Source organism: Pteropus alecto, unplaced genomic scaffold (assembly GCF_000325575.1).
Source record: "Pteropus alecto unplaced genomic scaffold, ASM32557v1 scaffold311, whole genome shotgun sequence".
Lineage (NCBI taxonomy): Eukaryota > Metazoa > Chordata > Mammalia > Chiroptera > Pteropodidae > Pteropus > Pteropus alecto.
Window position 1 is genome coordinate 3342174 of NW_006431916.1, and position 13804 is coordinate 3355977.

At 38.8% G+C, this 13804-nt stretch overlaps 1 protein-coding gene across 1 annotated transcript in view; it reads left to right on the forward strand.

The window, feature by feature from the left end:
• The window catches only part of ATP13A4 (ATPase 13A4), a 112719-nt gene that overhangs the window by 20302 nt on the left and 78613 nt on the right, over window positions 1-13804 (forward strand). Inside the window, exon 2 of the mRNA XM_006906171.2 lies at window positions 12610-12783. Within this exon, the coding sequence (XP_006906233.1) occupies window positions 12610-12783 (174 nt within the window). The remainder of the gene's footprint in view (window positions 1-12609; window positions 12784-13804) is intronic.

The window sequence follows — 13804 nt, forward strand, 5'->3', positions numbered from 1 at the left end:
ACCAGCAAAAACAATGATATTAAAAGAACCAGCAAAAGTACAATAAAAATCATATGAGTGTGTGACATTTCCCTTTTCTTTTATTGTGAAAAATATTATTGTACATATTGATTTATACATTATAGCTACATAAAAGTGCACAAAATATTTCTGTACATCTTAATGGATAATTATAGGATGGACATTCATTAACCATCATCTTAACCATCTAGGTTAAGAAAGAGAATAATACCAAGCTAGTTAAAAAACATAGTGAATATTAGTGAGTCCATTGGTGAAATTTGAATACAGTTGGGTATTAGTTGAGATAAAAACTCATTGACTTGGAAAAATGAAGCTATTAAATAAAAAAACACATTGTAAAATATCATTTACCAATTGGTTTCCTTTTAGTAAAAGAAAAAACATATATGCAATAAATTGTTAATTGTGGCAGTCTCTGGGTTGTGGGAATATAAAGTTTTTATTGGTATTTTATTTTATTTTTTTTAGTTTTAAAATGTACATGTATTACTTCTGTAATAACAAATTATAAAAAAACTCGGAGATGATGTGATCACTATCTGGCCTAGCATTTAATGTCCTGAATTACCCTGTATCAGTTGAGTATGGCATTCCACATATTTGAAAAAGGTAGAAATTCTGGTCTTCCTTATAGCCCAAAACAATTTTCCGTTCTTAACAAGTTACCATTTCCCTATTACCAATTCTAATTTAACCATCTTCTACTTTTGTACATTTGCTTGAAATTCTCTAGCAGATTATGGGACTCCTGTCAATGAAAATCAGAATCATGAATGATAGCTTGATGATGTCATCTTACAGATTATGAGAAACCTTCTCCAAGGCTGTGCTCAAGACTGAATACCAGTTATGGAAATGAATCAAGTAGTCTTGTCACACTGGGGGATTCTGATGCTCAGTTGACGAACTGATGAACGGTGGGCAGAGAGTCACACAATGACAAGCTAGCGACCATTCTTGGGGCCAACTATGGGGATTTCTTCATGAGGCATTCTCCGTTTTCCAGAGGGGGCTGTATATGATAGTTTTCAAGCAGGTGGTGTGCACATTATGCTGACACCAGTTTACAGAAGTGGTGCAATAAAAACCACCCTTTATTTTTCCTTAAAAGAATGCTCAAGCTTGAGTAAAGGCCATGTGGACATGGCTTATGAAGTGGAGGCAGACATCTCCATGGGAGGGATTTATGACCCTAGATATGCACCCATGAGGGGACTGCAGGCTGTCACATAGTTGATATTCAGGAGATTTCTATTGTTACAAGAACTATAGGTATCATAATTTAGGAGGACTCAAGAGATCACATAATTTAAACTTCTCTGTTACACATGGAGAAACTGAGGCCCAGAAAAGAGAAAGAGACTGTTTAATAAGATCAGAGTTTACACTAGAAACCAGGCTTTCCCATCTCCAAGCCAATGCTTTCCCCCCATCCGCCTCCATACCCATGTTTGCAACCCTGTGGGCCATGACACTTCTGGTAAATCTTAGGGTTATTGCTATGGGTTCAAGGATTTATATGCCCATCAAGCATTGATATAGCTTCCATAAGCAGTAGAGGTCCATCATTGGAGAATACGCGGCATTATTTTTGAAATGTCATATAAATGTGCAAAAAACATACACAAACAATTTAATAATGAATCAAAGCCGATATGATCATTGCCTAAGTCAGAAGATAAAACACTGTTAACATTCCAGAGGTTCTCCTGGGCTCTACTTAACTATAACCCATTGCCGTTGTCCTCTACCACCTCAGAGGTAACCTCACACCTGATTTTTGTTATTATTTTGCCTTTAAAAGATATTTTTTTCTAAATTCGTGTGTATCCCATAATATTTTTGAAGTTTATATAATTGAAGTACACTGATTATATTCTTTCATGTTTTACTTTTTTGCTTATTATGTTTTATGAGATGTATGCATATTATTGCATAAAATTAAAATTTATTCATTTTCATTTATTCATTTTCATTTATTCATTTTCAGAATATATCAATATAAGACTACTTTTAAAAAAATTTTTTTTATTTTTTATGGTGACGTTTGTTGAGGAAATCCAGTAAGTTTTAGCTGTACATTTTAACAATAAGGCATATATATTTACATTGTGTGTTCACCTCCCACAGTTAGATTTCTTTCTGTCATCACATATTTGACCCCCTTTACCCCGTCTACCTCCCTTCTCCCCACCTATACCCTCTGGTAACCACTAGTCTATTGTACATGTCCATGAGTCTCTGTTTGTTTGTCCTGTTCATTTGTTGCTTTTAGGTTTATATCCCACATGTAAGTGATATCATGTGATTTTCAACTTTTTCTGTCTGGTTTATTTCACTTAGCATGATTATCTCAAGGTCCACCCATGTTGTCACAAATGGCTTCTGGCCACCGTGAATAATGCTGCTATGAACATTGGTGTGCAAATATCTTTTCAGATATTAGTTTTCAAGTCTTTGAGGTAAATACCCAGTAGAAGGATTGCTGGATCATATGGTAGATTAATTCTTAGTTTTTTGAGGAACCACCATACTGTTTACTTTTAAAAAGTCATTTTAATTGTTGATGGACTTTTAGATTGTTTCTGGCTTTGGATTTTTCTTGTTTGCATTTCCTGGTACATATGTAGAGAAGATACAAGTAAAATCCTGGATCACACAGTATTGCATATCTTTAGCCTTATTATATAATGCTTTCCAAAGTGGTTTTAACAATTTATCTTTCACCAACGATATTAAGAAAGGGCTCCTCATTCTAAAAAAGCAGGGTAACCATTGTTTTAAAGCATGCTTTTCATCTACTTCCATTATATAGAAAAGATTTCAGGCCATCGCAACAAGAGAGATTGATAAGATAATGATTTTCCAATAATTTTATATACACAGGCCTTTGTTTAGGCATAAACTTATAATGGAAGATCAATCTATTTCTATTGATTTTCTGTTGTTTAACAGATAAAAATAGAGTTGTCGTGGTAGAAAGGGAAGTGTTTGTGTGTGGGCATGTATGTGGTGAGTGGGAAGGAGCTCTAGCCCAATGTCTGGCACATGGTGTAATTATTAATAAGGCTATCTGAAAATGGAACAGGCTTCCCCAGGAAGTAGAGTTTGTTTCATCAGAGGTTTGAGAGTTTCATGTTGTGAAAGAAATAAAGGACCAGATCATCTTTGATCCTTTCCTCCCGCAGAGTTCATGATAGCATCCTTCTCCCTCTTTCATTTTTTAAAATCCTATGATAAGTGACAAATCCTATGGTAAGGGGATAAAGACAAATAACACTTGGGGATACAATTTATTGTCAAGATAAATTCCCCATTGATCAAAGAGTGGAAGTATGACTTTGAAATGAGGTCATTGCTTTTCCTATGCTTTCTCTCTATGTGTTCTTGTTTGAGAATTCTTTTACGTTCTCAGCTTTCTTCTCTGCAAAATGATGTTTGACTGTTTGTATGTTTGTTGTTTCATCAGAAGCTAACAGTCTATGGTTGTCATTTTTAGCTTCTCTGTTTACCAGTCTAATAATATTCTGATCTACTTCCTTAGATTGGAATCCCTATGATGTAATCTGAGCCATTTGTTCACTCGAAAAATATTCATGAGCCTACTATGTGCCAGAATCCAGCAAGGAACAAGACAGATGAAAGCTCTGCTTTTGTGAAAATTAGGTTCTGGTAACAGATCGTAAAAAACAAACAAGAATAGTATTAGATAGATATAATGGTTTATAGAGAATTAAAATAACATGATATGCTAGAGAGTGACTGGGTAGCTACTTTAGACTGTGTAATCAGGGAAGCTGAGGTCTGAAGGAGGGGCCAGACATATCAAGGCATCACTGAGGGCTTACCAATCACCTTTTAGTCTAATTTCCTTCATAATAAGAACAGTTTATATTTGAGTAACACTTTCACCACTGTTATTCCATTTCATTGTCATAACAGTTTTGTGAAGTAGGTATTTGTATTATTTTTTAAGTGGGATAATGTTTTCCAGATAAGAAAATTCATAAGTGACAGAACCAGGTCTTGAACCAAAGTGTTTCATCTTAAACATGGCCTTTTGTCTTTCTGCGCCCTATCTTGGGTCTTAATCCTGTGCAGTGAGTAAGGTCCCAGACAGGATAGTAGTTCCAAATACTGCCCTGTCTGTGCTTTGACTGTCTTACACAACTCAGACATCACTAGCAAAAGAAGTTTTAATTTCAGCATTACATGAGAACCTAGAAAGTGCCTCTTGCCCAAGATTGCCTGATCAGAAAATTAAACGTTGCTTGTAGAAACCTCCATCTGGTTGCTGGGTGGAGTCCCTCTTGCCTATTTCCTCTTGCTCTGAAGTTTGCAGCTTGTGAAAACGTGTTTAAAGGGAATCTAAGAATTTGTCTGAGCAGTAAATCCATTTGTTCAAAAGTGAGTAATCAGCAAAAGTTCAAGTACGGTCCCCTGTGACATCTACCAAATGAGGATATCGGAGAGCTAAGGAGGAAGTGTCTGCATGAAAGGCAGCCTTCTTGGGCACAAAGAGATAAGTGAGAAGGACCCAGCTCTGTTACATACCAGCTGCATAGCTCTGGGTACATCTTTTAAACCTCCTTGAACCTCATCTTCCTTATTCCTCACCAACAGCTAATAGTACTTTCCTTATAGGTTGTGAGAATTAAAGCAGAATATGGAAAAATACATATTTAGGGTGACTGGGACATAATAAGAAGTTATTCACATGTACTTTGTGTTGTCATGTGGACAATTATGCACAGGACATAGTGTTACTAGCCTCCCGCCATGGAGAGATGAGAGAGGTCGCTTTTCTGCCAGACGACCCATGTGACAATGAGGAGTTTTCACAGCTCAGGCTGGCAGCTTCCTGGGCTGAGAAAACAAAACCCTGGTTAGTCAAAGGACACTAAAGTCCCAGACAAGTCTGTAGTCTTGCTTCCGTAATCAGACTGCTGCCTAGTCAGAATAGCTCGAGTCGGCGGCCTCTGCCCCTGATTTCGCATGAGGACGCCAGCTTTTGGGAAGCCAGGTGGATCCACCGGCTGATTGTGGAGATGGAAAGATGGAGGTACAATTTTTAAGGGTTCAGCAAAGTCTCTTTTGACTAATGCCTAGTTGGAGTAGAGTACATATTCTAATATCCCAAAGTGCCACCAAAGGTTCATTATTTGGCCATACATGATTGGGTTAATTGTAAAACCACAGCACACTGACCTGTAATACCTTAAAGTGACATTTTGTCCTTAAATACGTTCCATATTTTCAGACTCTGTGTCTTTGCTCAAGGCTAATTCTTCCACTAGGAGCACCACCTCTCCTACCCACATTTGCAACTATTGAAATTTTGACAATTCTTTCTAAGTTCATCTGAAGTAATAGTTCTCCTAAAAAGCTTTTCCTTATCATCTCAGTAGGATATCTTCATCGTTTGAAATTAACAACATCCCTCCCTACCCTCAGTACTTTTCATATGACACAATGTTTTCTGCTCTGAATTATAGTTATTTTAAAATTCATCATCTCTCCTGTCAGACCCTTGAGGCTGAGAAATTTATCTCTAGTGGACCTACTTTACCCATGGCCTCAGACACTGTAGCAATTTGCATTGAACTGAAGCATTGACATCTTGAAGACTTCATGCTGGGGATGCAGCACCTAAACATTTTCATTATGAGTTCCTTAGTTTGGGGACTGGATACCTGACACAGGTATCATTTCACTGTTTCCCATAGCAACCATGTGAGGTAATGCTATGGCAAGAGAACCAAGACTCAATGGTGAGAGAGGCGGGATTCTAAAGCTAGGAATGAAGAGAAGTGAAATGCCAATGCTAGGAATGAAATTGAGCTAAATGACATTCTAATCGTCTGTCATGGGACAGAGAATGATGGCCAGGCCACTTGACTCCTAAGGATCCCTCCAAGGCTCACCACTCAACAGATGTCAACATTTTTAATGAAAGATGGGACACAGCTGTTAAGTAGTCATCGTTGAAGAACATTTCTTTTTCTTTTAATAATTTTGCTTTTAAAGTACTTTGGAAGACTGGGAAATTAGATTACCCTAAGGCAATTGTGAACACATCTTTCAATACAGCACAGGAGCCTGGGCGGCAGATATCCAAATTAGTTTGTCCCTTCTAGCCCAGACCTTGATTTGTCTCTGTTGAAAGTAAGAAGTTTGTGAAACTCACTCTTATCTCTAGCAAGTTTTGAACTTCTGGAGACAGACTATAAGGAGGAAGGAAAAACATCTGTTCAAGAAACCTAGCCTTAGAGGTTAATGAGTATGATTCAAATGATAAGACTAGTTAACATTTTCTAATTACCAAAGGCACAGAGCTGTATCTGGGGATTGCTTCCGTTTCCTTACTTGTCACCCCACAGTAGACTGATTTAATTTTTAGAGTGTTCGAGAAGAGGACATAGTTAAACTTATTGAGCTAGGAACAAGGAGAGTAAGGGTTTATTAATTTCTATTCCTTCTCTCCCTCTGTCCTTTCTTCCTTCTTTCTTCCTTCTTTCCTTTAGTACAGTCATTCATTTATTTATTCATTCATTTAGTAAATATTTGCTGAGTGCCAACTACATGCAAATAATGTACTAGACGCTGGGTAAACAGTATCGGAGGAAACAAACTTGAGCGGATCCTAAACTGACAAAACTTAAAGTCTTGTTGTTGGGGGGCGGGGGTGGCAGAAAGGAGTAACAGTTAGAAAAGCAAGAAAAATACCAATTGTAAATTGTGAAAATACTAAAACTGTATTTGCAAAGGGTGAGATCAGGGGCTTATAATTAAAATATAGATTAGCTGAAACCTCTCTGAGAAGGGAACAGTTAAAGGAGACTTGAAAGGATGTGATGGGAAGACCCTGAGGCAGGAAAGGGCTCCCTGAGTTCAAGCAAATGTCCTCATGGCTGGGGCAGAATGAGATATAGTGGCTCAGGTCAGGGAAGGAAGCGGGTGCAGACAATGTGGGGAATTTGCTTTGTTTCTTAGCAACTCAGTTTCCTCATCTGCAAAATGAGTTGCTGTGACTACTGTTGACTTTAGTGGTCATTTGGCATTAAATGTGAATCCTTTTAAGCCTTAGATTTCCATATCCAAAGTTTCTAGTTCTCTGGGTGCTGAGGATGACATCCTAGGCACTAGGACCAAGAGACCTGCTTAATTTAGGTGGGGGAAATTCAAACGCCTACAGCAAGTTTATCAACCTGGGCACTATTTTGGGCTAGAAATTTTTTTGTTGTGGAGGTTGGGGGCAACTGTTCTCTGCACTGTAGGATGCTTAGCAGCATTCCTGGCCTCTACCCGTCAGTGAATGGCATCTTTCACACAGTCAAGGGAGAACAAAAATGTCTCCATTTTTGCAAATATCCCCTGAGGGGCAAATCACCCTTGGCTGAGAACCAGTGGCCTACAGGATGAGGCCGTAACTCCAAGGAGCGGGTCTGATCTAAGATAAGAAATGGAATCTGACATATGGCCTCAGTGTAGGGGAAAGAAGAGAGCACGGCAGAGGCCCTGGGACATGAGAGAGAACCTGATCTTTCAAAGAGGAGCATCTCTTACTCGCTTTGGTTGATTCTTCCTTTCTTTTCCCCTTAGACTTCAGTGCTTACAATTAGACTGTTCAAAATTCTTGGTTCATGACACACTGTTATTATTTGCCTATGCCGTGTTGCATTAATTTCGTTAGTTATTTAATTAGATCTTTATAATAATTTGATGACTCTATCTCCCCAAACAAAAATTAGAATCTTGACAAAATTTACATTTGATAGTGAAGCCCCTCATTTCCCTGCTTTCCTTCAAGAGAGGTAACCATTGCCCTGAGTTATATGTCCGTCATTCCCTTGCTCTCCTTGCTATAGAGATTTCTCTGACCGAAGTGTAACCTAAAATATGTATTTTAAATTTTAGTTGTTTTTAACCTTATGAAAAAGCATGTTTTGGGCCAGAGAGCCATTTATTCTCTTTATGACAATTTTGCATTTCTCTACTGGCTTTATTAAATATTTGAAAGTTTAAATAATTCATATTTTAAAAGTTCTAAAGATGTGATCCTTCACACTGACTTTTTTCACTTACTATTTATTATATTACTAAGAGTCATCCATATTATTGGGTGTTGCTAGAGCTGATTTGTTTGCAGTGCTGTTTAAGATCCTCCTGCGTAAATGTACCTCATCCTCCTGTCACTGGATGCTGTTGGGTTAGTTCCTGGGTAATTTTGTACATGTCTCTTACTGGTTTCCAGCTCATTCTTACAGTGCAAGAAAGTGGGTACAGTGTTGTCATAATTTCTGATTTATTCTAAAGAAAAGGTAGCAATCACAATTTTCATATGAAAATGCTAGAGAGCCAATTTAAAGTTTTAAGAAATACGTCTGAGGCCATCAAGAAACCAATGCAGACCATTATTTTTGAGCCTCCAATCTAAGATTTCTGGGTTAGGTCATGCACGTTGAAAATTTCTCACCCAGTTCTAGAAGTCAAATTAACTTACAGGATTCTTAGGAAATCATCTTTTAGCAGAAAAAGAGTAGAAAACAAGAAACTACTAAGGCAGAAATTTGATTAGGGCTTGGGATTGGGCTAAACAGTGAGGTAAATTGTATTCCTTCAGCATAATTTGTTGTAGTGTATGGAAATTATAGTAAAACATTTTCTTCATATACAAAATAAGGGAAAATATATTATCTCTTAAAAAAATTAATTATTTAAACTTTCAAATATTTAATGAATCCAGTAGAGAAATGCAAAATTGTCACGAAGAGAATAAATGGCTCTCAGATCAACAGGATTTGACTGTAATTTGATTGAATATATTACCATGTTTAAAGAAAGCTTGTCAGTCAGGGTAGAAGATGGTCAGAGAAGATTCCAGAGCCAATTTGCAGCACTATGCTTGCATATTGGCTCCATGGCAGGACAGTCACAACTGTGAAGATGGTACCATTGGGGGGAGAATAAATTCTTAATGCCTACTCTTAATATTTATTTGGTTGGTGTGACAGTCACACACATCTCTCTCTCTCATTATAACCTGGTCTGTGAGACCTGGTTAAGTTGAGTCTTCCTTGCTGGCTTTGGGATGAAAAGGTTGATAGCCTCTCTCAGGACTTGATGAGTCCCAGGTGATGACATCACTTTAGGAAGCTTCTTGCAGTAGGCCATTGCCCTGCTCTTGTTATCACCCTCTCACCCTTACCAGCATGAGCCCCTATCTTCATATTTCTACATGCACTAAGTGCTTATCTAATGTCATATCCTAAGTTAAATAGTGTAAACTCTGAAAGATCAGTGTTAATTCACCTTAGGAACCCACTAAGGCAGGGTCTTAGCTAGGCTCTTGAAACCCCCTGAATCTTTATGGAGAAGTTTATGTGTATGTGTCTCTGTATTTTTCTGGGGAGAGAGTTTATAGATTCTTAAGGGATTTTTGGCTTTAGCAACAAAGTTTAAACAATTGTTTTGGGGAGCATAATTTGACTTCTTGAGTATAGGGGTTCTGCAAGGGAGAAGGCTTCAATATCTAGAAGCCAAAGTTTAAGCCCTTAGTGATGCAAAAAATCTAGATGCCCAGGAACAGAAAGAAGACTGGTAAGAGGGAGATAAAGGGACCGTGGGCTATTTCAGAACACATGTAGACTACCATGAGTGTAATATTCATTTGATATTTTCTCGATATTCTTTTTCTTTTTGACTGATTGATTCCTTTTTATGAGAAATAAGGATGGATAGAGTGCAGAGTAGCTGGGATAGTACTTCAAGCCTATTCGAGGACATGGAAAGCACTCCATAAAGTATAAGTAGATTGATATGGGGTGATAAACAGTATATGCTAACTTTTATAATTTTAAACTCAGTATCTATTAATGATCCTTGCAATGCAATTCACTTCAAGTTTAGTATAATTCAACTCACTTTAACAAGCAATAATCGAACATTTCTTTTCCACATTATTCCAGCATTTTTACTGACAACTTGGCAATGGATTATGGGTCATGGACTAGTAACTGGTGTCGTGGTGTCCACAGGAATGAGAGCAGGCAAACTTTTAGATAACACTCTTATAACTAGGGTAGTAGACATCTGGCTGGCCCAGGATGGTTCTGGTCTACCCCTGTTGTACTAGTGTCACTAATAGCATCCCATCCAGATGACAACTTATATAGTCAGCCCTCTACATAACCCTTTTATTGCTCTAACCTTGTTTAATCTTATCTGTTTATGTGTTTCTCTTCCCACTAATGAGCTTCTTGAGGCTAGAAATGTGGTCTCATTCACCTCTGTGTCTAACACATGCCTGTTGTTTGATGGCCACTTAAAAAAACATTTGTTAAATTGAACCAAAATTCAAGACGGAACGAAGAGCCTTAGAGTAGAAGTGGCCAGCTCACATTATCTTTCATGCACCGCAAAGGTCTAGACTGGAAGCCCGGTTTTGAGTTACTGGTGAGCTTTTGCCTTGGGGAACTTATTTAATCTTTTTCAACTAAATGGGGAAGTGTGTGTAAAGTGATTGGTGAAGAGCTTTTTTAAGTGCTCAATAAATGCTAGCTGTTCTCATTGTTACCATACAGTTGCTAATAATAACTATTACACCAACATCTCTATCTTTCTTCATAAAGACCACATTGCCAGAAAAACTTCAGTTTTCTTAGCTGGAAAGTGAAGACAATAAGTTCTACCAAATTTGTTTTGATAATAAACATGAAGACATTTTGGAAACTACAGAGGGCTTTCATTGTATAGCTTGTAAAAGAACATATGGTGACAGGGAGGTTTGTGCTAAAGAACTGGCATAACTCAGGCAGATCGCATGAGGCACAATGGCAAGAAAAGGAAGTTTTTAAATATAACATGTCGTAAAAGGTGATAAAAGGCGTTAGTTGTATGGGAGAAGTTGATCTATTCCAAAGTGTCGGAACATAAAAAAACACATAGTAAAAGATGGTGGGATGGACTCAAGACAGGTATGAAATTTAGGATTGGGACCCTGCTCAATGTGGGATCAATAAAGCATTGCAACAGAGCCATTCCAGGCTTGACATCTGTAGAGTAATGGCTTGGGCTTGGGACAGAAGAGTTTTCATGTCAAATTAGACATTCTACTTTGCAACTTTAGTCAAAAGCTTGTGTTTCCGAGTTAATGTGAACCTTTTATCACAGGCATGCCAAAGCTATGGAAGCCTTCAGCACCTGCATGTGTTGTTAATGAAAGGAGGAGCCTGATAATTATACTTGAGAGCCGCTTTCATCCAAGGATCACAGAACCTTTTCTGATAATGTAATCTTATCCAGAAAGATAGAGATGTTGGTGGATTTAAAGTTGCATGTCCCTGCTCCTTATTATCCTAACAGGCAATTCTAATAAGAGCAGAACTATTGACACTAGGAATTCTGAGATTTAAACTCCAATAAATAAGGCGATAGAATTTCAGGTCTATGTTTGGGGAAATGGTAAAATACTAGTGATAGCAGCAGCAGCAGTAGCAGCTAGTAAATGCTTACATCACATTTACCTATTATTAGCTAATTTAGACTTTACAGCAACCCTGTGAGGTGGGTATTATCATCACCCTCATTTTGTGGATGACAAACTGAGGAATAAAGAGGTTAAATAATTTGCTCGAGGTCAAATTTGCTCAACCAGTGAGTGGCATAGCTAAGTTTTGAACCCAAAGTGTCTTGGTCCAGTGAATGTGCTTTTAACCAGAACTCTCTGCATCTTCTCAGTTTGAGCCATTATAACCAGTATATAGTATACCTATGGCTTTGTAGGATATAGCTGTGGAATTAAGGCACATAGCAGGAACTCAATAGGCATGCATCGAAGTAAACCAAATAGTCTCTATGATTTTTTTTCTCCTGCTGTAAAATTCTTTCTGTAACTGAACAAGAAGGAGGAGGAGAATGCATAATTCTACTTCAAACTCCTAAAGACAAGTTGGCAGTTAGTTGTTCATCCTCTTGTGGCCAAACACTTTCACTAAATCTTGACTCCAAACTCAAGGCCAGGCTCTAGTCCTTCCTGTCCATGAGGCTGCTGGTCCTAGTTAAGGGAATCATTGGTTGCTACCATCACCTAGTCCCATCACATGTCTTATGGTCATGTCTATGAAAGCTGTGAATCAAGCTCGAGACTTGGAGGCTGACAGACCTGAGTTTAAATTTCGAAGGCCAAACTTCCTAGCTATGTGGCCTTGGATAAGTCATTCCATTCAGTCTTTCTGAGCTCAGTCTCATTATTTATGAAGTGGGGGTAATATCTTATTCAGGGGATGATTGTGAGAGTTAAGCGAGATAACACATCATCTAGCACAATGCTTGGCACACAGTAGCTGATGCTCAAATTGTAGCAACTAAATTTCCTAGTTAGATTGTGACTTTTCGGAGGCCTGGGAGTATGTCTTACACTTTGTCAGGGATCCTTCTCCATTCTCTCAACCCCTCGGTTTGTCTTCCCTTCATCCTGTTCAACTTCTTTACTTTCTGCTCTGTTTTATCATCAAAATCCCAATTTGTTCGTTTGTTGTTTATTATGCTCAACTGATATTTGGGGTCATTTTGGTTCTGTTTCAGGAGATATTTGGCTACCAGACTCACCACTGCCGGAAAACCCTCTGCCTTGCTGGATCTATCCTCTCATTTGGGGTCCTCCCTTTGGTGTTTTACTGGAGACCTGCTTGGCACGTGTGGGCAAATTGCGTCCCGTGTTCCTTGCAAGAAGCGGATGTTGTGTTGCTGAGGACAACAGTAAGTGCGTTTTGATTTTGTACCTGGAGGCACTTTCTCCTGGACATCATGTTATGGGATGGCTGTGGGCGATGTGCACAAAGCAGGTGATGGAAGGAGGCTCTAGCCTCAGGTTCTGTCACAGCCTCGACTTTACGTATTTACTAAGAATTCAATCATTTGCATATGTTAGGATTTGATTAAGAAGACCAATTTCACAGGGTATTCCTTTTAAATTTGTGAGCTTTGTGAATATTAGAACAGAGAATAACAATGTTAACAGTTGAAAATAATAGGTAGTGGGAAGAAAAGTCAGGCTACAGCTACGAAATCCACACCAATCCTTCCCCTTGCATCCTGACATATCTATGCCTATCCCAGGCCCACTCCACTGAAGCAACTCTGTCGGGAGGAAAAAGGCGAGGAGGAGATGGGGACCACTCCTCTGAAGAGGATGTTGTCTTCTCTTTTTCATTTGAGAGAGCCACAGTTATTGATGGGGCATGTTGCACCTGCATATGTGCTAGGATAAGAAATGCAGCCATCTTGTTTCCGAGGTCATTGCCTCTCTTTGCTAATGCAAGGTCCTGGCATAGGATGACTTTCCCTGACTTTGCTCCCATAACACTTCTTCCTAGCACTCATTGCACTTAGGCCAAGGGATCCCCAAACTCTAGCTGCAGACCGGTACCGATCCATGGCCTGTTAGGAACCAGGCCACACAGAAGGAGGTGAGTGGCAGGTGAGCCAGCAAAGCTTCATCTGTATTTGCAGCCGCTCCCCAGCACTAGCATCACCACCTCAGCTCCACCTCAGATCATTAGTCATTAGAGTGTCATAGGAGCATCAGTCCCTGGTGCCAAAAAGGTTGGGGACCACTGACTTAGACAATGTGCTTTCTTCCTGCCAGATTGTCAGTTCTACAGGGAAGGGACCATTTCTAACTCAGTTGCTATATCCTTGGTTCCTGCACATGGTAGGGATTCTATAAACAAGTGCTGGCTGAAGGCTGAAGTAGACACTCCTATTGATGGGTGTCAAA